At 30.2% G+C, this 27,072-nt stretch overlaps 2 protein-coding genes across 52 annotated transcripts in view; both read right to left on the bottom strand.

The window, feature by feature from the left end:
• The window catches only part of LOC114121273 (potassium voltage-gated channel protein Shaw-like), a 181,581-nt gene extending 160,508 nt beyond the window's left edge, over window positions 1-21,073 (bottom strand). For both annotated transcript variants that reach the window (XM_050203671.1, XM_050203675.1), the window contains exon 1: window positions 20,419-21,073. The gene's annotated coding sequence lies outside the window, so the exon portion shown is untranslated. The remainder of the gene's footprint in view (window positions 1-20,418) is intronic.
• Window positions 21,074-21,199: 126 nt separating this feature from the next.
• The window catches only part of LOC114129815 (proline-rich protein 36-like), a 29,329-nt gene continuing 23,456 nt past the window's right edge, over window positions 21,200-27,072 (bottom strand). The window contains exons 7-12 of one of the 50 annotated variants that reach the window (XM_050203658.1): window positions 26,898-27,033; window positions 23,787-26,833; window positions 23,379-23,696; window positions 23,061-23,129; window positions 21,748-22,493; window positions 21,200-21,613 (exon numbers count right to left, since the gene is read on the bottom strand). In XM_050203658.1, the coding sequence (XP_050059615.1) occupies window positions 21,444-21,613; window positions 21,748-22,493; window positions 23,061-23,129; window positions 23,379-23,696; window positions 23,787-26,833; window positions 26,898-27,033 (4,486 nt within the window). In that variant the 3' untranslated portion in view covers window positions 21,200-21,443. Of the gene's footprint in view, window positions 21,614-21,747; window positions 23,697-23,786; window positions 26,834-26,897; window positions 27,034-27,072 lie in introns of all 50 variants that reach the window. The other 49 variants (XM_050203665.1, XM_050203657.1, XM_050203664.1 and 46 more) reach the window with 49 other exon arrangements.

Here is a 27,072-nt window from a genome sequence, read left to right as displayed (position 1 = left end):
ACGCATAATTATTGGTAAGCCGATTATAAAAAAAAAAAAAACTAAAAGCGCGTTTATAAAATATTTTTATTCTACTATACTGTGCTTATCTAATACAGTTCAATAACTGTCAAATTCACCGTAAACACAGAATAGCTTAGAATAAGCACAGTATATTATCATTTGAAAACCAATTGGGTGTGTAGATATTTATCAGTGACACCGAAACCGTGTTGTCGTCGTACCCTGTAGCGATATCACTACACGTATTCGAGAAAGTTCTGTCTACAAGAAGTATTGGTGTCCAATTGTGAAAAAAAGACGTTTGAGTATACGCAATACATTAGACGTATTGATTTTCTCACAATAATAATGTTATCTACAGTCGGGAGTATATATTAAATTGAATAGATTTAAAGTAGACATTATGTGTATGTATATCGAGTGAAACAAAACGTGGAATACAAATACGTCATAATACTAAGCTGTCTGTGAAATAGACACTTGAATAAACGATACGATATTGACTTTAAAAATAATAATATTTAATCAGTTTCGATTTTGAAAGTTGGTAGCCATATAGGGTAACTGTAATAATATTATGATCAAATATGCATGACTTTGACTAAACCGAATTACGCCTAAGTGAAATTCATTCATAAAGAATAATTCAATATATATCGTATAAAATAAATTTAAAAAACACGTATTGATTTGTACACGACACTAATATTTAAGTTTTTTTTTCATTTGCATCAAAAGTGAAATAGTGCATTATTTACGTTTGTTTTTATAAATGTGAAAATTGTCGATCTTAAATAAATGAACTCCATCCATAAAGTTAATGTTATATACTCTGAGCAACGTAGAAAGTTCACATTAGTATTCTTCTCGTGTTTTGAAGAAAAAGCGTACTCGAGTAAAAATTTTAGACTAAAACATGTTTTTAAAGAAAGTGCACGGGGATGAATTCTCTAGTTTTCCATCGTACAAGTCAAACGTAAAATAGTTATTTAAAAAAGTTATAGCGAAACTTGCATCGTTGTTATTTACATATGAAAATTTGTTATTATACAATTTAGATTAAAATACGGTGTACAATGTACATATCAAATAAATTTGCACACACAACACACTGGTTGCCGTCTAGAGTATAAAAAATATGTTAATATTAGAACAACCATATTATTTCATTTATATTGTAATACATAATAGCCTTCGTTTCAATGTTTCAGAGTAAAATGCTGAGTTGGTACATATGCATTTGGATGAATACCTTCATATACTTGACGTGCTAATATAGTATACATCATATTTTACTGTTCAAACAAAACAAAAGTCATAAATAAAGTAAAGAATTATTTTTTTCTTTTACCATAAGTGATAGATATTCTAAATATCAAGACGTTATAATATACATAGTTAACTGTTTTTTATATAATATTATCTTAAAGTGTTCAAATTAGTGTAGAAGCTTTTAATAAAAACAATATTATGTAATTTAAAAAACCCGACATTTATAATATAGTTTTAATAATCGTATTCAAGATTACAGGTATTATATATAAAAATAAAAAAAAATACTTGAGTTCAAAAATAAATTTTTCTAAATATTCAAAGAAAGTTAGAGAAAGGACACAATATATATTACAATAAACAATAATAGTAATAATACAATATTGAACAACGCCGGGTATACGCAATATATGTTAGTTTGCAAGTATAATCGAATATGACATTGACAACGTCGAAATCGGTCCTGTCATTTACGAGTTTATACTTCTTCTATACGAGTAATATTATGTGATATCAAAATACTATTTGGTAAAAAGTAATACATTTTCTCGTCAACCGACAAATTTGTGTGATCGTCTTCCATATAATATGACGTATGCTAAAATATTAGTCTATAGTAAAGTATTTTAAATAAATGTACTTAAATAACAATATTTATATATAATTTTTTTTCATTCAAAACTATTCTAAATTATTTTTTGTATAATACATTATATTTCTTTAACTAAATAAATTGATTTAAACATTTCTATTCAATCACTAAAATTTTTTAATAAATATAGTTCATAGGTTTGTGTATGAATAATAAACATGAATAAGTATCATAAATTTCCAAAATGGACATAAATTACCGGAAAATGAGATGTGTTCTAAAAGAATATTTTTTTTTAAATACCTTTTCAACAATTTTTAGTACGTATTCATATTTCAAATAAAAGATAAAAGTGCCATTTACAAGACTGTAAAAGATGATTCTACTAAGGAATTTAAGGCTTGGCGTAAATCTACCAATGCCACGTAGGTATGTATAATATATTTCTATATATTTCTATATATTTCTATATCTGCCTAGACAACATGGGTATAAACAAAATTCCACTTGATTGTCATGAAAAATATTAAAATTCCCGCGTCGACGGGTGTTTAAGTAAATTACATACATTATTAATAATATAAATAATTTAAAAAAAAAATCGTCAGCCCATAAAAATAATATTATTCCATTGTCGTTTTCGTCTAGCTAATAGCTTTACTATGCAATATTAGAATGGCGGTCTAAATTTCAAAACGTTTTACGATATCAAAATTTTTTTAATCTAATATTAATGTGCGGTACACCTAAACTATTCGTGTCAACAACAATAATATTTAAAATTTTAAAACGTTTTTCTTCTTTTTGTTAAAATTATACTTTATGTTATTATGCATGAGTTTTCACATAAGACATCTAATATAATGTTTCGCAATGTGCTAGATGAATTATAATATATGCCTACAAAATTGCAAATAATTCAAATATTTCGTAAACTGTATAAGGTTTTATAAAAATAAAACATGATCAATTTTTATTATAGTAATATGTAATAACACAATACAGTAGATTTTTTTTTTCATATTTAAATAATCATTACTTCCAAAACACCTGTTCATAAAACATAAATAATAATATAGCTGTATGGATGTGTTTGAAAAATTTTTGGCATTAAAATTGTTTATAGTACCGTATCATAATATTGTAATAGTAATAAATTTAAATCAATGTCAAAAAATAACTTATTTTTACGTGTTTCATCTTGGATTACACTTTTAAATCAAGAATAAAAATTATAAACACAATGAGTTTGTGATTACATTAATTAAGTATAATATTATCGTATTGGTATAATCGGGTATCCTTTAATACTAAACAATATAATAATAATAATAATAATAAAAAATAAAAATAAATGCTATTGTTCATACCTATTTTAAATATTTAACTAAGAAATTACAATAAAATAAGGTATCAATATAATTTAAAAATCCTCCTGAGTCCTGACTTAATTTATAAGGTCAAATACTACGTTTCTCAACTGTAGACAAACTTTATATGCAGATTATTTAATTTTATTAGTCCGTGGTTAGAGAGTATACTTTTTAATGAAACAAAATCAATAACAGAAATTGAATATGTAACTATACACATAGGCGTACATATTTTCACTTTAAAATGTGTATACGACTTTGAGTTTAGATGATATTCGTATCAAAGTACATAGTTTACTAATGGTTTTTAATTATTTTCTTTAAATTAATGTGTTTTAATTAAAATATTCATAACTGAACATGTTTTTGGTGATAATTCAAAATTAATACAATCACTATATAAGGAATAAAATATTAAAGTGAATATAAACAAAACATGCATTTAGCACTATTTTATAATATAATATGGTATGTGGTAATGATAAATTGATAAAAATCCGTGTTAAGCATAATTTAAAAATAGATTATAGCGAATAATAATAATGAAATAATATCTATCTATTTATATTTTAGTTTGGTTATTATTTTATACATATTAATTTCTTAAAAATATATTTTAAAGGGACTGGAAGAAGTGATGCGTTAAAGATATTTTTTTTCTAAGCAGTATATAAGGGTGACAAGTGTATCACCATGAACACGTCTAAATTCGTTAGAAACCCATCGTAGTTAAAACTTAAGTTTGTTTTGGGTATAATATTAAAACTCATTTCCAACATACTAATTCCTGAACTTAAGCGATAAGAATGCCTTTATATCTACTGGATCGACCGTCCCAAGTTTTTTTTAATATAACTTTATAATATAAACTTATAATTTAGAAGTTACTAACTCAAAAATTGTAATACTTAATATTTATACATTTTTTTTTAAATTAAAAGAAAAAACATATTGTATAATGTTAATCCGAAATAGATCTTCGTATAAGAGACTTTTTCTATCTCTTTTATTAGTGTAAATGTCTCATATCTAAACTACTGTGACTAAATGGAAGTTAAGTATTGACATAATATCAAAAATATTTATAATAGTTCATGGTTATTAAATAAAAATACATACTTTCTGTAATACTATATTTTCAGTATGTTCACTTGCATATTATATTTGAATATGCTTATTTCTACTTATTAATATGTTTCTAGAATCCCGACTGAAATACATTTATAAGAAAACATAGCCGCTCCAAGGATATTTCCATAAATAATAAGATTAAAAAAAAATCATTTGTTGCGTGTTTTCATTTATTGCAATACTCTATAGAAAAAAAAAATGTAAAATAGCATCAATGAGTAGTAGCATTTGACGACAGTAAAAATTATTTTCAATATCTTAATATCAATATAATATCAATAACCTCTATAAATATAATTTATGTTGACTTTAGGCATTTATGTTGATATACACGTATAATATGTACATATTATTTTTTCCATGTTTTAGATAATGTATTACTATAGGTAAGAATTCGTTCAATATCATTTTTTTTCTTGAATTGATTTCATTTATCACGGGTTGTCAAAAAAACGTTGTTAAATCTATTTTGTTTCATTTAATTTTAAATCACAATATTTTTTTGGCGTGAGTCTCCATAGCCTTAATACACGAGCTACAACGATTCTATTCAACAAAACGTGTATATTTATGAAGTATTAGATATTTTCAGTATTATTATGTTAATAATATATATATATAGTGTGCTTAGAAGGTTTGGATCTCACACAACGAACAACGTATTGTATATACTTCTAAGTTATAACTTATAACTGTACAGTGTAATGTGTAGACTGATTAATTTTATTCTCGATAATGACAATATCATCGCGGATCGTTGCACATTTATTATACAGCGTCTAAATAGCGTTTCGAAACTTTCCGATTGCATGCTACACCGTTTTCACATATTATTGTATAGTATTTCGATTGCCGATCAACGGAAACCACCGATTCAGCAGATTGGTGAAACATGTAATCTTTATTTTTGTATTACAATATATTATGCATAAAAATAATACAAAGTATAAATACTATCGAGTAATGATGCTGTTCAAAGATGTTGTTGTGAACGGTCACGGCAGTCAACAGACTTACAGACAAGGAAAACAATACTAATAATAATAACAATAGGATTTTTCAATGGATTATAATAATTACTATTATTATTAATGATATTTTGTCTATATTACAGTTTTTCCAGATGTAAGTACTGTTGAAAAGGCGATATACCAACAATTATCTGATATAAAATCCATTTGATAAAATAAAATGGACTCATCAAAATAGTCAAATATATATTATAGTTCAAAAATAAAACGTTTACCTGACCAAAATGACTATAATATTAGAATCATCCTAGTTTTTTATAATATTTACAATGATATTGTATGTCAACGAAAACATTTAAAACAGTTCCAAATCAATCTAATTCAATTTAAAATGTTTAAAATAATGCTCTAAAATGTAAAGAACTCTGTATTTTCAGTAATATTTTATTTAACCACCCATGAAAATCATCATCATCATCAAAAAAAAAAAAAAAAAAAATACTTCAAGAGTTACATTACAATATAATACAAACAACAACTACTACCGAATTTGACCAAATAATAAAATATCAAACTTGAAGAACAGAACATTAAAGGAACTAGTAAAAAGATTTAAATTGTTTAAGTAAAGTAAAAAAAAAAGTACAAAAGTGTAAAAAGTTAATATTCAAATTATATTATTATGTAGGTAACTATTTTTTTTTTACTTTAAGCAATGTTTTTAATTATAATTTACTACAAGTTACTTCTACCTCAGCAAGAAGTTATTTTTTATTTAATGAGTTTTGTTATTGCTTAAAAAAAAATGTTAAATTGTAGTGCTCAAAGCTTATGCTGGTAAACTAATTAGATAACTCGTATATTTTCTCCGATATTTTACAACCGTTGAGTTTTCTACGAATAGGTAAGTAGGAAACACAAAAGGTCAATTCTAATAATAATAAGTATATAATATGAGAAACTCAAAATCACACTGAAAAATAAAATTGAAACTTTAAATAATCCACCAATCGTTCAAGTTAAAATAAATATACATTACATCGTTCATAAGAAATTTTAGGAACAATGAAGTATTGAGATTTAGAATGCATAGTATTGGATTATAATATTATACCTTATAAACATGTCGACAACGTAGGTACCTGATTATACGTATAGCAACAAAGGTCATTTTCGACAGGTCACCAATACCACGACTACGTATATTGAAAAATGACGTTTTATATTTTTTTCTTCATATTTTTACTGTAAAATAAAAAAAACCGACAGCCCTTGGTCGCATATTCGTGAAAATTATCGTTGCGCGCGATTTAAGGACTACTCACAGCGCAATGCCTTCACGTCAGTGTCAAAAATTTAAATTGCGTTTCATACGTGAGAATAACAGTCGTTTTCGCACCACCCGTAGGCCCATTCTATAATAATAATAGTATACTTAGGCACTTGAGTTGTTTTTACCAGTAAATATTATATATATATAGTGTGTATAAATTATTTATAGAGCAATAGTATAAATTAATTATTCCTATTTCCTATATTATATTTATAACACCGTCGCTTATTTGCGACGCGCAAAAAGACGTGTCGTTATGTATAGTTCACGTTTCAAAATTATTAAATTCACAAATAAAACACATGCGTGTATAAATTAGCAGACAAAGTATTATTGCAATTTAAGGATTTGAAATAAAAAAAAGGTGTATATTATTTTTGTCACGTGCTCGAATTCTATTTTTACGTAAAATTTACGACAAGTCCCGCGAGTGTTTACTAATAATTTGTAATAACTCCGACAGTTTTGTGTATGACAACAATATTTTAAATTAATCTTGTTTTTCTATATTAAAATATTTGTTAACTGTTAAATGAATAAAACAAAAATAAATTAAAAATTAGCTTATTGTATTATTATTTGAAATAACTGATGAAAATGTTAATTTATTTATATATATAATTATACAGCCAATGTTTCATTTATTTATTTACATTAAATTTATTTTATACCAAGAAGTGATCACCAATTTTAAATCAAAATTAAATTATTTATTCAACAAAAAACATATACCAATTTAATGAAATTAGTATGCAATTATGAAGTGGTGATGCGGAATCATCAACGTTTTTAAAATAATCACTATTTTTAATTGGTCACTTTTACAAATCATTTATGAAATTTGTCATAGTACCTATATAAAATAATTACAATAAAAAAGAAAAAACTTGTCATTTCATTAAACAGAAATAATTGCAATCATTAAATTCTCGTGACGGGGAGGGGAGGCACTTTGAACGTAAAATAAACAACATAATAATATGGTATTTTAATATTTAAATTAATCGACTATAAGGAAGAATGTTGGGCATACTTGGCACTTTTACAGAATAAAAATTAATATATAATATAGTATTATATTAAGTAGTTTATGTTTCCAAATAATATTATTCAATAAATACGTAGCATATACATTTTAAAAGAGAAAAAATAATCCATATTACTATACAACGAAATTCTACTTGGAAAACTCCTTAATGTGTATATCCATCGAACCATACAAAAACAGAAATTTGACGAGATCTCCAGAAATATAATGTATTATATGATAATGGGTACATTCTACTTGATGTCAAGAAATATAAACAATATACCGTTTACCGATAATATGGCGTTGAAGAGACCACGAAAACTAATTCGAATTTAGTATAGTACATTCAGAGCAAGTATAGAGTAGATTAGATTATATTTTCTTAGTATATATATTATATATATATATTTTGATACACAATAAAAAACGTGTTATGCATAGTATTATCGTGTTATGTACATAATATTATAGACAATAGTTTAATATTGTATTGTATTTTTTTATTTTTCATTTTTATTTATAAATACGAATCAACAGTCAGGTTATTAGGATTTTCTAAATCTAATACATTACAATATTTAAATTCATAGATTAATGTAAGTGTATATCAGATGTATAAAACAAGTAATACGCAGTTATGGTAAATAATGGTAGCTAAAATTAAACAATATAACTCCGATCGATATAAAAAAAAAGGTTGAACAGAATGATGGTTTCTAGAATAGATGTAAGAAATTCACAGAGGTTGTATGGGATATTGAGTTAATCTTTTAATCTCGGAGCCCTCGATATTTGGGACAATCGATGAAAATATGCTTAATTTATCTAGTGCGGTGCATAAGTCACGAAGAGGTTGGTTTTATATAGTATAGGTATAAGAGAGGCCGGCATTGAATAAATATGGAAGAAAAACTAAGGATTGATAAAAATGTTATTCAAAAATTTAAAAATAAATTTAAGTACTCATTTATAAATAAAAGAAAAAAATTTTACATATATTAAAATGTATTTAAATTACAATTTTTATCAGTAACTTATAAGTTTAAAACTTTATAGTAATCTATATACTAATATTATACACGTTACAAACATACAAACATAATATCATAAGAAATACTGAATTTGTATATAACATGTACACATAATTACGTTACAAAAAATATATTGTACATAAATATAAATGTGATTATATACAAAATTACCTACATATTCTGTATTCGGTTCTTAAAAGAGCACCGTAGAACTTCAATGTAAATGTGCCTACACCCTATTACTCCGACTATTTTCATTTTTTCAATAATGTTATTACATTGATAAACAGTTTAATATTATACAACTAAAACTTATATTGTTAACTTCATTTACCTTCGAAAAATAAAAATATATACATAACAAATTGTTCACATTGATGAAAGTGTTATAATACTAATCAATAAATACATTTTTCAGTGAAATTTTTTTAATGCATTTTTTGAACTATAGATCTGGTGGATCTGGAATACACCAACAACACAGAATAACGATTTTGGTTTCTTACGATTGAAAATAGGCAGATTCACGTGCAGCACTTAAGGGACCAAAACGAAATATTTTTCTTCATTTTTACTGGCAAGCAATCGTGATTCGGTATGTATAAGTATTGTAAAGCTATACGGTCTAAGGTACGAGTAGATATATCATAATATTCCTTATCGTGGTCCATTACTCGAATGTTAGAGGTTACATTAATCATTTTAACATAATAACCAGCCTCGAATATGTAGCACCAAAATCTCACAATGAACATAATATGTCAAGTCCTATAAATCACTTAATCAGTGGCTTATTAATAATGGTATACCTATATAATATGCAAAACTTGATATGACGTTTAACAATACTTTTGAGTTATGAGTTACCTATTCCTCTTCGTCAACTTTACTTTCTTGAACATTAGATGGTTTTGATCTAATAACTTATGGTTTTATCACGTAACTGGTATACAATAATCATTCAAGAATCAATGTATGGCTTCTTAAAACGATTATGATGCGTCAACATATTTCTAGGCCTAAAACAGCTTTAAGCCATAAGATTCTGTCCGCGTGGTTGAATAACAGGGAAATCGACGATTCACCAGTGGGAGGGAATAAGGGTGGAAAATCCCTAAATCCGGAAACGTCGAGTAAAAAAAAAAAAAGTGACTTGCCATAAGCATAGTTAATTTTATCACGTTTCACGCAACAAACAACCGTTTATGACAATAAACGAAGATTTTCTTTTAAACTGGCTATTCTTCTGTGCATAATTTGCACTTTCAACGTTCAAATAACTTTAGACATGCCTCGAAAGTAAGGTTTACTCTTTAAATTACGTTCATGATAGAGTTTGTTGTTGGTTTATAAAAGAAAAACGAACATCAAGTAGCGTTTTGTGCGTAAGAAATAATATTGCAATATAGTTATGGTAGTATAATTTTCTCCACATTCTCGGTATTATACAAATATAAAAAAAATATAACACATTTCTTTTTATAACGTTATTATTATTATTATTTTTATGTAACTTCTTATTCAAAGTTACAATCATACATATTATCGTTATATTAGTAGTTACGAGAAAAACGATTGAGAATGAAAAACAATTGAACAAGTCCAAAAAAGAAAATTGCTCGAACTAAGTATTACATAATAATATAAGTACATGACGTGTTTCATGCTTTTTTATGTATTTTTTTTTTACTCAAAAAACGACCAAATAATACATGCAACGTTACTCGTGAAAACGTGTAGGAATGTCCATAATGGTCGTCGAGATACTTCAAAAATTCCATTGCTGTTTCGGTGTAAATAAAACTCAGTGGAAATCAATGCCTTGCGCAGCGCGTCGTATCCCGTCGGTAGCGAAGCAGTTTCTATGTGAAATTGAAATGGTGGATACGCTAAGTCGTATCGGAATTCCGTAGTTGCGTTAATGTTATTTACCTAACAGTATACAAAGCGTATTTTGAGAAAACCTCTCTATTTTCTTATTTTTAACATCCATCATCCGTCCAATAAGTAAAATAATATACCTACATAAAATTCTATTATAACTTCCAATACTCTTCTCTCCACCGTTAAGTGTAAACGATTATTAACACGCATTGACAAGATTATTCTTTTCGTTATATGGTATATTAACTATAAATATATTATATATATATATATTATATATATATATATATATATATATATATATGTGTATATTTATTTATTTACTGCTGAAAGTCCTGGAATATATTTTAAATATTCTTAAATTCGTTTTTCAAAAGTATTGTTTCAGAAAATTTTTTTTTTATGTATGAAATATTTACAGCTGTATACAAATAAATAAATAAATAAATATGATAAACGTGCTATATAATATGAAATTACACGAATAGAGAAATAAATGCATGAAAATTACCTATCAGCCGCAAACACGAATAGGTACTAGGTACATAATAATGTAAGCGAAAAAACTCGACAAAATTATGTATTTATTAAATTGAATTTTTCTTGGATTATTTAGTCTTGTATTATTACATCATTTTATTATATCCATTATTCAATAGCTGCAATAAAAAAATGTCCATCGGGTATTATTAACGTCCTTGTTGCGTGAAGCACATTATAGAGATAAAATAATAATATTGTATGTTTTTGACAATATCTAACTGATGAAATACTATAGTTGGTTTTTTTTCAAGTTTTAAATTAATTAACGGATATTTATCAAAAAAAATTGTGTGTTGAGCATCGCACCACATGGTTCTAATTTCTATTAAAATTGAATTAATTTTAGCGTCGTTTTTCACGATAAAAGTTTATTAAAGTGGATGGTTATACTTGTAATGTTCATTAACTAATCATAACTATCCGTTGTATAATACATACTCCAAGAAAGTGTAAATGTGTATCATTGTAACGGGTACCTATCATGTATACATCATATACATACATTTATTTTCTAGAAAAATTCAATAATCATAGTCGAAAATACATTGTTTCTTTTTCAAAATTAATATATTCTATACATTAAATGCATTTCAGTATTATTATCTAGATTATATTTTGTATTAGGATTAAATACTAATTAGTATGTACTATATTATATGTACTATTATCTGCAAATTATACGTTTCACTAGAAATTATTAATTTTAAATAATTCACTTCCAGATAATACGTTGATGAGATATATGAATATTAATATTATCAACTTAAATACATTTTGATTTATCTCGGAAATACTTTACTAAAAGTATAATATAACATATTAGTTATATATGATTCATACTTATTACGTAATAAAAGTGCATTAAAGACAAAAATATATTTACTATACCTATGCATATTATGTACATAATATACATCTTTAAATATACGACTCTCTGCAATGTATATACATTTATATATACAATATTAAAATATACATATAATATATATTTACATTCAAGAATGTAAGTTTACGTTATATACTGTATCATTTTTATACATATTTAATATTAAATATTGAAATTTAGTCTCAAAACATAGTATATAATAATAATAACAAACTTAAGTAGAAGGGAATTGTTTTATTGTTTATTAAAGTATGAAATATATTTTTATTAATATTCTCAAAAGGTTAAACATGAAAAAGGATGAGTTATTCTTTACAATAATTGTTGACGATTATTAATTTTCTTTAGAACAATAAAATGCTCTCAAGTCGCAACCATTAATCTACAATCCATTTTACATGCACAAAATTCTAAACGGCATTTAAATCGTATCGCGTTCTTTGGAGTACTCAGCTTCGAAAAAACAAACACACGTAATTGTATTGTCTATAAAATATAATTAACTTCATAAAACGGGAAATGGAGAAAAATAAACCCAAAGATTTCATTAAAATTGAATTACATTAGAGCATTTATAAATAACAAAAAAAGTTTATAACCACGACAGTATTGTTGAATAGAAGTTTCATTATATTATCACATCTACGATATGAGTTATCTTGAGCTAACAAAAACGTAGAAAGAGGATACACATATATATTATATATTATAAATAATATTATGCCGAGTAATTAATGTAAAGTATTTTCTTGGAAGTGTTTTATGAGATATAACTTCAGTCATGTCACTCACATAATAATTATACTTATCATTTAAAATCATTAATTACAATTAATTTAAAAAACCCTAATGGTAATTTATAGCCCTATAATAATTTTATGAATTTTCCATACTATCATGAATATTAAGGATAAAATCTTAACAGGATAAAATTACAAAAGTATACTTATGGAAAATGATGCCAAGTAAATAATTATATCAAATCAATATAATTTATAATTGTTTATTATTATTTATTTATTTTATAATAATTATGTACCTATATTGCCTACACGACACGCCGTCCAACTTATAAAAATTATACTTGATAATATTATTATGTTATAAAAACCAGAAACCACTGTTCACATACGTTGAATAAAAAAATTTCATAACAATATAAACACGATTGTTTGATATTTATTCAGGGTCAACAATTTTAATAGACAAAAATGTGTAATTATGAATATATTATTAAATATGTTTTTAGTTAGTTGTAAATTAATTTAAAAGAATTTATTTTTATTTTTCAGCTTTTTTCATTATCATGGAACTGTAACGGGATTTAAAAAGGGTTAAGGAATATTAAATTTTAATTAAAAGCGGATATTAAAAAAAAACAGATAATATTATACGAACCGTCCACACTTTAAAACTATGTGATATATCATACTAATGTTTTTATGAAGTTGGAGATTAGACTGAACATTTCGTATTAATATACATAATAATATATATACGTACGATACACTATTATAGAGTCAATTTCAAAGTTGATGGAATCAAGTTTATAATAGAACTGTGTGTTTTTTTATACATCTATGAATTACATATAATAAACTAATTGTTATTTGAAAAGAGAAATGCACGAAAAGATCGATAAGCGGAATAACTATAAAAATAAGTTTTAATAACTTTAATGTTTTATTTTTACATAATCGTTCTCACGTCATAGAAAACTATTCGACGAAATTTATCGATAATCGTAAACTCACAAAAATTAAGGAAAAAAAATTATCACAAAAATATCAAGGTTTGGTTTGTATAACTATAGATCGCGTTATAATTCAAAATCTCGTACATTCGTTAAAATATAAGTATATCGACACGGCTTACAACGTGATTACGTCGATTTTTTGAAATTCGCCCTACGCGACAAGACATTTGTATAAAATATCAAATAGCAATATACATGATATTTTATTAAACTTGCGTATTCTTGCTGCACCTATCCAATTGATTGGAACCAATTAAGTCCGATGTCCACGCGCGATCCCACTCACGAAAAATATTGCAGCCGACTAAATATATATCTGTACAACGTCCTTATATATACCGTTTTCTGTTTGCGTGTGTGACGTGATTAATCGAATTCTCTCTACTCCACAACCCATCCTCGTCATTTATATACATATATATATATAGTAAAACTAATCTCGTTGTATTGCGTTTTCGTTCGACCGTCGAAGTCCGGAGCTGGTACAAGTCACGTTTAAACACCGTTTTATAATATTATATATTAAACATAATATAATACAGTGTTTTCTACACAGATCAGCTATCCGCATTACGCCGGCTATAGCCGCCCACGCCCGCGCACCACAAAACGACTACCGATCGACCTGCATCGACGACGAAATACCTGTGAATTGTAAACGCGTGTGGCAAATATTATCGCGTAATATATTCGTACGACAATGTACGTATCACAGTAATCGTGATGTAATTCTACACGAGTATATTATAATTATATGTATTAACGACAGTATTATTATTATTATTATCGTGATTAGTCAATAATCGATCGTTTAAAACAAAATACGTTATTAGTATAATTGTTATGTGTTACCGTCCGAAATAATGATCGTCTATACATGTTTTTTCCCCTATTGTTTGAATAACAATTAATTAATCATTTTGTGGCTGTGACCCTTTGATGGTAACTTGACCATATTTTAGGTTATAGATAATAATATAACGGGAATAATTAAGACGTGATATAATAATGATTGCGGATACTCTACATTTAATAGTTATGATTATAATATTATAATATAAGCGTAGGCTTTTTTAAAAGCGTCAACGGGTATTTTTTAATATTTAAAGTGATTTAAAGGAAGACATTATTGAATGTATTTTAGACGTTATGATTTGTAGCTTTAGGCACATCAATCGATTTCAAATTTTTATTTCAAGATAACTGTCATGAAACAGTTATATTGCAGGGGATAATTGTCTACTTGAAAAATAATAAATCATAATTTTGGCTTCTTACTATTTCTTAAAATGTGAAAACCATTTTTTTTTTTTGATTTTTTTTTTCTTAAGACAATGGCAATGATTGAATGATTTTTCGAAAATTTAAAGATTTTATAATTTGAGTCTTGGTGTAGATAAAATACATCACTTGATGTGTTTACAATACAAAATACACGAATAAAACTATCTCAAATACAAATTAAAAGATACATTGTTATCTAAAATGAAAAAGTACAAAATGCATACGAAATACTATAACCAAATTACATATTACAAGTTTTGTAAAAATGGCAAAAGAGAGTTTATCTTTTATAATTTATTCAATTTTTGAAATTTACTTGATCTAATCGATTTAGAGTTTAGATGCAGCGATAGCATTTCAATCAATAATCACACCAACGCAGTAAATAACTTATTTAATATTACATTATGAACTTTTATAATATTTCAGCATGAACTACGTAAACAGTTTCTTCAAACAATTTGTGAAAAGTAATCAAATAGTCGATAATTACTATAATAATATTTTTCCAACAATTGTGGGTTAAATGAGAAAATCTTTTGTCAGTTTTAATTAATTACGATTTAGGTTTCATGGGCTCGTAATATTGTATTAAATTAAAATAGAAACAAATTTAATATCAATATAGTTCCATTCTATAATGATGGTTTCATATTTTGTTTGTATTTGTTATTGAATTATTATTGTTCAATTATAATTTACATTCATTGTATTGTAAATAATGTTTTTAATTATATTTTAATTATAATTACATAACTTTGACTATCTAATAATTTAATTTTTAATAATATTTAACGCGTGCTAAATAAGTGTAGTGCAAAATTAAAATATATTTGTATAAAATAATTGAAACACAAAAATAATTATTAGTGAAAAAAAAAACCCGGAAGAGATTCATCATAGTACATTTAAAAAAAAAACTTATCTTAACGGAGTTATTTTTTTTTTATTATTATTATCAAACCTATAATATTATGTTTATAGATATTTTGTATTCTCTTAAAATCTTTTTGACAACTATCGACATATAAATTATACTCCTTACGTTAACAGAACTAGTAGCTACTACAGAGAAAATCGAAAAATTACCTCTTCAAAGTATCAACTACCGCAATTCCAACTCTATATTCAGATTTATAAAGTTATTACGAAGGTTTCTCTTTGAGTATTTTATCCTACACGAAAAATATTCATAGAAAAATATTTGAAAACAGATACATACCGTTGTTGAGCAAATACATTATTTTCTATGAACTTAAGAAACCATCATCCAACGTAGTTAATTAAACATATTAAATACAAAGACTAATTAAGTAAGTACATATTATAACTCTTATATTAATTACTTAACAGTTAACACCTTTAGGTGTTTAAATCTATATAAGATACATCAGTATATATTTTTTTTACAAGCATTTGAAGTTAAGGTTTTCAAATACATATTCAAACAAAGAATAACAATGTTAGTTATTTGGTTATAATTCAAAAACAATATTCGTTTAGACTTAAAGCTTTTTGATATTATACATTTTATTATAATATATGTTATATTATCATTTTCAAAACATGTAAATTATTTTATACACAATACCATTAACCGCTCACGCACTTTCTTACGGTAAGGTGGTATAAATTGACTTGAAACGTAATAACAATGATATGAATATATTATGGTGTAAATATACATATTATTATACTGTTAAAATAATTAAATGTTAATAACATTATGAATGGCGTGTTTTTGATTAAACTTAAATCAACCCAACGTAATAAAATAGTGAATTATATTACTTGAATATCAATATCATTAAACAAAACAAAAAACATACTTCGTATAATAATATAATCTGACAGACTGTCTCTGCTCGGAATCGTTTTTTGTATAATGTAATGATAATGATAAACATATAATTCAAATTTAATACAGTATCTACTACAATGATCTAATCGACACATATTATTTTATAGCAGATCGATACCCATTTGGTTATTTTACCCACCTTCGTCTTATTGTATCTGACAATGCTCCAAAATCAAAAATGTAATTTGTTCTTACTTTCGTTTTTATTTCAATATAATTTATTAAAACTATATAAACGTTGAAAAAATTAAGTAGGTAAATAACATTAATTTAAAACGTAATCGAATTACTTTGTTATCATGCGTGGACACTGTTGTAAACATACGATTCACTATAAAATAATACAATCAATACACAACTATTCGCAACTATTCGCAGTTACTATCCACTCGTTTATAATTTTAAAAATGCTAAATAAATAATATTGTTTAATCCAAGGCAAACGGTTATAACTATTTTCCACCATTTTCGCGCCAATAGTCGAATATTACGATATTATCGTAATTTTCTCAAAGTGCCCTCGCGAATTACACTATAACGAAACCCTACAGTCGTGTATTTTAGCGACGCATAAAGTGTGTCGATACACTATTTTATTCAGTAGTGTCATTGTGTGTTTTGAATCAATAACACGATGAAATGTTAATCTTGTCCTGAGAGCATCCTTAGAAAACATTTTTAGATGCATGTTACTCATCAGCCTGTTGGCGTCAACCAAAAACCACCATTATCATCGCAGCCACCACCACTACTTCTGCCACAGCCAAAACCACTTCCACCACCGTCTCTGGTTTATCGAATCATTAATGCATAATATTGATCACAAAACATGTGCAGTAGTTCCGACTGAAATTAATTAGATACACATTAGCCGCGATAGTTACGTACGCGCGCCCTCGGCCGGCCGTATACGCACATAGTCGTGTTAAATAATAGATAGTCGGAGGTTATTAATATTTAACGCTGTTTAGAGTTTTCGTTTGTACTATTTCAAACCGACTCTATATAATTATTTAATGAATCGCAATAATATCACACAACACGTGTAATTACCACGCGTGTATTTGTTTTAACGAGTAACGCGTTTATAGGGGTAAAATTCATTGAAAATTCCTGCAAAATCTCAATCATTCAGCTATGCTTATAATTTATTTGTATGAACATAAACTAAAACCAGACAATACAAATGATTATTTGAAAATTAATTTAAGTGAGTGAATAATATGTAGGTATATAATTTTAAACAAATAAACAATAATAATAATAAACTATAAAAACTAATAATGTGGGTTTGAATTTGATGAAATCAATAATAATTGTATACGGATCTCAGAGCTCATAAAATAACATATAATCTGTCTGTGTATATTATATAATAATATATACATTGATAAAATGTAGAAAAAGTAAAATAATGAATGAAAATAAATAGATTACATAGTACATAATATTATGTAATATATATTCTTAAAAATAACTTTTATTTCTATTACAGCTTTTTTTTAGAAGCAATAACGTTTGCCTAATTAGTTATAATATAATTGATATATGTGTTTAACTTCAAGATAACATAAAATATCTATGTATTTGTATGGCGTAAAAAAATGCAATGTGAATTTCTTTTTTACATTTAAAATAGACCAATCCTAGTCGACCTAAACCAATCACTTATAACATTGGATTGAGTAATAAAAATGTGTTTATGCGTGAATAACCATTTGCAGTTAGTATGAAGTATAGCGTCTTATATAAATTAAATTTTACATTTTTTTTTCTTATTAGAATCTTTTTTTTTCACTAAAGTATAAATAACAATAGTAATTTTTCGTAATGGATACACAATATTATGCGTTGTTATTTAAAGGTAAATGGTGATGTATAACCTAACGAATAAAATAATTGTTCGAATAAAGCGATCGGATTTGTGGATAATTAAATATATTATTATTTACTTTTTTTTTTGCAGGCTTTCACAGTAATATTAAAACGGTATCACTGAGAAACAATATTTCGATCTTACCAGACAACAAAAAATACACGAACTGTAAAAAATATTTAAAACAATTTGATTAGGTTCTTTGATCACAGATTTACTACCAGTCGGCTGGGTAGTGACAGCCGTATTTACGTGGTTGTAATCTTATGCATTTTTATCTTATTGTCATATTCCTTTTTTACATTCAATTTCACATTTATTTCGTTAACAACCCCACAGGTGTCCCTGTCTGAATATTTCCCTGGTCCGAGTACGATTTAGAGCACGTACGATTCCACCACGGATTGTTAGGTTATGCACGTGCGTGGATTATTTTGTTAAATCTAAAACGCGTGTCTATACTCAATCCTTTTGTAAAATTACAATTATATTTTTCTTGAATTGATTTATCTGACAGCAATGTTCTTTTAGCTAGTACTACAGCTAGGCGCGACTTATCTTGCGAATAGCTAAACTAAACGGCAGGGCTGAAACGTGTTGAAGTTACTAAACGCTAAACTACAGACTTTCGAATGCCGCACAACCACATTTTTAAATCACAGATTTTACGATTTATCCAAAATTAATTTACCAACATAGTGTGTTCGTTATGTTTCGAGATTCACGTTTATCTACAGCACTCGTAGTTATAAATCAAAAAATAACCACATATATATGCACTGTCTTAAGTAATATAATAATAGCTTGAAAATTTGTGTGCTTTATTGATAAACATAATTTGATACAAATTTATTAGTTGAAACCATTTTTAAAATGTGTTTTGTATCAAATTTTATTACAACTATTATATACCTAAACAATACATAATTAACTTCAATTTTGACTTAATCGTGCTTGAATATTTACACGACCGTACGTTTCACATCTTTTAATAAATAAAATAATAATTATTTATCACCACCATAAATACTGAGACTGACTTAGCAGCACATGATTTTAAAAAGGCAAAACTTCAACTAACTTTACTTCTATAAAATATAGTATTTTATCTACCACATATACTTTGGAAAACTTGATGTGTTAAATTATTTTTTAACTCCGATGATTTTAATTTTTTTACAAGCATATCAAATACTAATACGCGAGTACAACACCTAGATTTTACGACAATACTATAACGAGAAAAAAAATAAAATTGATGTTTTAGCGATGTAGAAGCATTTTAAATAGGTACGTACCTACTATAAATTTTCCTAAATATTATTAAAAAGTCCGCTCAATAGTATAACGCCAAAAAATAATAATTCCTTAAAAAAAAATCACGATATGATAATAATTATATATTTTAACGTATATTATTACTATGTTTATTTTTTTTATTGAAAAAGTGAAAATATTTTATCATTATAATCAAAATAATCATTAAAATATATTAAGTATTGATAATAAAAAAAATATATGAAAGATAAGTCGTATAAATCAAAAGTTTCCTAATTGTTATTATTTAAGTAAGTAATTAAAAACTAACTCACGTTGTCGAATTCATACATAATGTCTTTCTTTTTTCTCTTATTTCAACATATTTTGACAAATTTAAAACGTAAATTAGCTAAAAGTATGCACATTTTGATTTAGACGCAACGTACTTTTAACACGAATAAAGCTACTTTCGAAAATTACGTTCTATTGGTGATCGCACTTTGTGTGACGGGATAAACTATAACTTCAGCGAACGGTTGTTTCAAGCCGGTGAATTCGTTCGGTACTGGGGACTTGTACCGTATAGTAGACGCCGCCGCCAGCGCCGTCGCCGCTCTCGTGGTCCAATCGTTCAGATTGTGGTTACCACGGTAACGTCTTCATCGTTGTCACCAGTAAGGCAGTTTACGCTGGTCAACAGTATAAAGGTATACTTTACAATACCACTAATACTATGATCGGTATACAATATACATACTATGATTATTACCAAATAATTTATGCAAATTTAATTTTAAACATGATAACTGTAAGATAGTTATCACTTATCATACAAAAAGAAGAACCTAAATATTGCGAATCGCGGTTATTTTTGAAAAATAGGTAAATACAAAATATAAAAAAAACATAGAATAAAAATGATAATATGATATAACAAAAAAAGAAAAATAGCATTTGAGTTCAAAGGAAATGTAATGAATCAAAACAATTAATAATAAAAAATAATCTAATATTATTAATTACCATTAATAATAATTTATGACTTTATATTAAAATTAAATTAATGAAAATAACTAAAATATTTCATTAATGGATAAAACAAAAATAAATACATTTTCAGTAGTAAATATAAAAATACATTTAATAAAAAAAAACATAATGGCATGTATACAAAATGTATGAAATTAATAATATACATTAATCATTATTATAAAGTGGTAAATGGTAACGACGGTCGGTAACAATTTTGTATACTTAATACACTTGAGCAATTTATATATAATATACAAATAAATTTGTAAATTTAAATATCAAAATGTCTAAATATAAAGGTAAAATTTAAAATGAACATTTAGGTTTAACGCTTTTTCTGAGATTCCGACTGATTTTGTAGTTCAAGTAATAAATCATCTCCTAAGCTATCTAATGCATCTAAATTTTCGTTACCAATTTCATTTTTCAACTGCGATTTCAACTGTCGAATACCAGACTCTACATCTCTCCTTTGAATATTAAATCCATTTAAAGCTGTTAACAAACAAATTATAAACTATGAAAAACAGATTCACAAAACAATGAAAAAAAATATTTTTAAGATTTAGGGAAATATAAATAATTAATCATAAAGTACTTAATCAAGGAAAAATTTATAATTGTTTTACCTTTATTAAAAACATCTAGTTGCTGCTGCCCACCAAAACTATCATCTGTAGATATATATGATGGGTACTGGGTAGTAACTTCTTGTATAAATTGATTATTTCCTTGTGCATATGCTGGTTCCAAAGGTGGTAAATACGTAGGTGGATATTGTGTTGATGAAGGGAATTGCGGACATCTTGGATCTGGTGATCCAGGATAACATACCAATGATTCTTGAGTAGGACAACGAGGGTCTGTAGAACCAGGATAACATAATGGAGGTGGAATAGGTTTAGGAGTTGAACTATTACACACACAAACAAAAGGCGTTTGAACAGGAGCAATTTGTGGGCACCTTGGATCTTTTGATCCTGGGTAACAAATTGGTTCAGGAACAGTTGGTGTTGGTGACGGATAAGAAGTTGGAGGTGGAGATGGTTTTGGACACCTAGGATCATTTGATCCAAGATAGCATACAGGTGGAGCCGGTGTTGACGGAATTGGGTAAGACGTGGGAGGTGGAGATGGTTTTGGACACCTAGGGTCATTTGATCCTGGGTAGCAGACAGGTGCTGGAGTAGTTGGTGGCAATGTTGGTTTTGGACATCTAGGATCATTTGATCCAGGGTAGCAGACAGATGGAGCGGGTGTTGATGGAATTGGGTAAGACGTGGGAGGTGGAGATGGTTTTGGACACCTAGGGTCATTTGATCCTGGGTAGCAGACAGGTGCTGGAGTAGTTGGTGGCAATGTTGGTTTTGGACATCTAGGATCATTTGATCCAGGGTAGCAGACAGGTGGAGCGGGTGTTGATGGAATTGGGTAAGATGTGGGGGGTGGAGATGGTTTAGGACACCTAGGATCATTTGATCCTGGGTAGCAAACTGGTGCTGGGGTAGTTGGAGGTGGTGTTGGTTTTGGACATCTAGGATCATTTGATCCAGGGTAGCAGACAGGTGGAGCTGGTGTTGACGGAATTGGGTAATATGTAGGAGGAGGAGATGGTTTTGGACACCTTGGGTCATTTGATCCTGGATAACATACAGGTGGAGCTGGTGTTGACGGAATTGGATAAGATGTGGGGGGTGGAGATGGTTTTGGACACCTAGGATCATTTGATCCTGGGTAGCAAACTGGTGCTGGGGTAGTTGGAGGCGGTGTTGGTTTCGGACACCTAGGGTCATTTGATCCTGGGTAGCAGACAGGTGCTGGAGTAGTTGGTGGCAATGTTGGTTTTGGACATCTAGGATCATTTGATCCAGGGTAGCAGACAGGTGGAGCGGGTGTTGATGGAATTGGGTAAGACGTGGGAGGTGGAGATGGTTTTGGACACCTAGGGTCATTTGATCCTGGGTAGCAGACAGGTGCTGGAGTAGTTGGTGGCAATGTTGGTTTTGGACATCTAGGATCATTTGATCCAGGGTAGCAGACAGGTGGAGCTGGTGTTGACGGAATTGGGTAAGATGTGGGAGGTGGAGATGGTTTTGGACACCTTGGGTCATTTGATCCTGGGTAGCAAACTGGTGCTGGGGTAGTTGGAGGTGGTGTTGGTTTTGGACATCTTGGGTCGTTGGATCCAGGATAACATACAGGTGGAGCTGGTGTTGACGGAATTGGGTAAGATGTGGGGGGCGGAGATGGTTTTGGACACCTAGGATCATTTGATCCTGGGTAGCAAACTGGTGCTGGGGTAGTTGGAGGTGGTGTTGGTTTTGGGCATCTTGGATCGTTAGATCCTGGGTAACAAACTGGTGGAGCAGGGGTTGATGGTGAAGGATAATATGTTGGAGGTGGTGAAGGTTTCGGACACCGTGGGTCATTTGATCCTGGATAACAAACTGGTGCTGGGGTAGTTGGAGGGGGTGTTGGTTTTGGACACCTTGGATCATTTGATCCTGGATAACATACAGGTTGAGCAGGTGTTGACGGAATTGGGTAAGATGTGGGGGGTGGAGATGGTTTTGGACATCTAAGGTCATTTGATCCTGGATAGCAAACTGGAGGTGCTGGGGTTGACGGGGAAGGATAGTATGTTGGAGGTGGTGATGGTTTTGGACACCTTGGATCATTTGATCCTGGATAACATACAGGTGGAGCAGGTGTTGACGGAATTGGGTAAGATGTGGGGGGTGGAGATGGTTTTGGGCATCTTGGATCGTTAGATCCTGGGTAACAAACTGGTGGAGCAGGGGTTGATGGTGAAGGATAATATGTTGGAGGTGGTGAAGGTTTCGGACACCGTGGGTCATTTGATCCTGGATAACAAACTGGTGCTGGGGTAGTTGGAGGGGGTGTTGGTTTTGGACACCTTGGATCATTTGATCCTGGATAACATACAGGTGGAGCTGGTGTTGATGGAATTGGGTAAGATGTGGGAGGTGGAGATGGTTTTGGGCATCTTGGATCGTTAGATCCTGGGTAACAAACTGGTGGAGCAGGGGTTGATGGTGAAGGATAATATGTTGGAGGTGGTGAAGGTTTCGGACACCGTGGGTCATTTGATCCTGGATAACAAACTGGTGCTGGGGTAGTTGGAGGGGGTGTTGGTTTTGGACACCTTGGATCATTTGATCCTGGATAACATACAGGTGGAGCTGGTGTTGATGGAATTGGGTAAGATGTGGGAGGTGGGGATGGTTTTGGACATCTAGGGTCATTTGATCCTGGATAGCACACTGGTGGTGCTGGGGTTGATGGCGGTAAATAAGTATTTGGGGGTGTAGTTGGTTTTGAACACCTAGGATCATTTGACCCTGGGTAGCAAAGTGGTGCAAGAGCAGTTGTAGGTGGTGTCGGTTTCGGACATCTTGGGTCGTTAGACCCTGGGTAGCAGACTGGAGGTGCTGGGGTTGACGGGGAAGGATAGTATGTTGGTGGTGGTGAAGGTTTTGGACACCGTGGGTCATTTGATCCAGGGTAACAGACAGGTGGAGCTGGTGTTGATGGAATTGGGTAAGATGTGGGAGGTGGTGATGGTTTTGGACATCTTGGGTCGTTGGATCCTGGGTAACAAACTGGTGCTGGGGTAGTTGGAGGGGGTGTTGGTTTCGGACACCTTGGGTCATTTGATCCAGGATAACATACAGGTGGAGCCGGTGTTGATGGAATTGGATACGATGTTGGTGGTGGAGATGGTTTTGGACATCTAGGGTCATTTGATCCTGGATAGCAAACTGGTGGTGCTGGGGTTGACGGGGAAGGATAGTATGTTGGAGGTGGTGATGGTTTTGGACACCTTGGATCATTTGATCCTGGATAACATACAGGTGGAGATGGTGTTGATGGAGTTGGGTAAGATGTGGGGGGTGGAGAAGGTTTTGGACATCTCGGATCAGTTGAACCTGGGTAGCAAACTGGTGCTGGAGTAGTTGGTGGCAACGTTGGTTTTGGACATCTTGGATCGTTGGATCCTGGATAACATACAGGTGGAGCTGGTGTTGAGGGAATTGGGTAATATGTAGGAGGAGGAGATGGTTTTGGACACCTTGGATCATTTGATCCTGGATAACATACAGGTGGAGCTGGTGTTGAGGGAATTGGGTAATATGTAGGAGGAGGAGATGGTTTTGGACACCTTGGATCATTTGATCCTGGGTAGCAAACTGGTGCTGGGGTAGTTGGAGGTGGTGTTGGTTTTGGGCATCTTGGGTCGTTGGATCCAGGATAACATACAGGTGAAGCTGGTGTTGATGGAATTGGGTATGATGTGGGGGGTGGAGATGGTTTTGGACATCTTGGATCAGTTGAACCTGGGTAGCAAACTGGTGCTGGAGTAGTTGGTGGCAACGTTGGTTTTGGACATCTTGGATCGTTGGATCCTGGGTAACAGACTGGTGGGGCTGGTGTTGATGGAGGTAATGTTGGTTTTGGACACCATGGATCATTTGATCCTGGGTAGCAAACTGGTGGTGCTGGAGTTGACGGAGAAGGATAGTATGTAGGAGGCGGTGAAGGTTTTGGACATCTTGGATCGTTAGACCCTGGGTAGCAGACTGGTGCAGGTGTAGTTGGTGGCAACGTTGGTTTTGGACATCTTGGGTCATTAGATCCAAAGTAACACACAGGAGGAGCTGGAGTTGATGGAGGTAATGTTGGTTTTGGACACCGTGGATCATTTGATCCTGGGTAGCAAACTGGTGGTGCTGGAGTTGATGGTGATGGGTAGTATGTTGGAGGTGGAGATGGTTTTGGACACCTTGGATCGTTTGATCCTGGATAACATACAGGTGGAGCTGGTGTTGATGGTGTTGGGTAAGATGTGGGGGGTGGAGAAGGTTTTGGACACCTCGGATCAGTTGAACCTGGGTAGCAAATCGGTGCTGGAGTAGTTGGTGGCAACGTCGGTTTCGGACATCTTGGATCGTTGGATCCTGGGTAGCATACTGGCGGTGCTGGTGTTGATGGAGTTGGGTATGAGGTTGGTGGTGGAGATGGTTTTGGGCATCTAGGGTCATTTGATCCTGGGTAGCACACCGGTGGTGCTGGTGTTGATGGTGAAGGATAGTATGTTGGTGGTGGTGAAGGTTTTGGACATCTTGGATCGTTGGATCCTGGGTAGCACACTGGTGGTGCTGGTGTTGATGGTGAAGGATAGTATGTTGGTGGGGGTGAAGGTTTTGGACATCGTGGGTCATTTGATCCAGGGTAACATACAGGTTTGGCTGTTGTTGATGGAGTTGGATATGATGTTGGAGGTGGAGATGGTTTTGGGCATCTTGGGTCGTTTGATCCTGGGTAACATACTGGCGGTGCTGGTGTTGATGGTGAAGGATAGTATGTTGGTGGTGGTGAAGGTTTTGGACATCGTGGGTCATTTGATCCAGGGTAACATACAGGTTTGGCTGTTGTTGATGGAGTTGGATATGATGTTGGAGGTGGAGATGGTTTTGGGCATCTTGGGTCGTTTGATCCTGGGTAACATACTGGCGGTGCTGGTGTTGATGGTGAAGGATAGTATGTTGGTGGTGGTGAAGGTTTTGGACACCTTGGATCATTTGATCCTGGGTAGCAAACCGGTGCTGGAGTAGTTATTGGACGAATGGTAGTTGATGGATAATTTGGTAAAGCTGTTTGACATTTCTCTTCTGGACAATTTCCTAAGCATAACTGTAATATAATCAAGAATTATTGTTTTGTTAATTTAATTGTAAACGGAAATATATGTGTTTACTTCAACATTACAAGTGAGGTACACTTGTTGTTTATCTGGAAATTTGAAAGCAGTGACATTTGTGTATCCAATTGTGGTAATACCATTTTGGTCAACAGTTTGGGTTTTTTTCCATTGTGAAATTAATTTCTTTCTCCTAAAAATTTTATAAATTATTTTATACAAACGAATTTTT

Source organism: Aphis gossypii, chromosome 3 (assembly GCF_020184175.1).
Source record: "Aphis gossypii isolate Hap1 chromosome 3, ASM2018417v2, whole genome shotgun sequence".
NCBI lineage: Eukaryota > Metazoa > Arthropoda > Insecta > Hemiptera > Aphididae > Aphis > Aphis gossypii.
The sequence above is the reverse complement of the archived record's forward strand: the minus strand, read 5'-3'. Positions and strand labels throughout refer to the sequence as shown.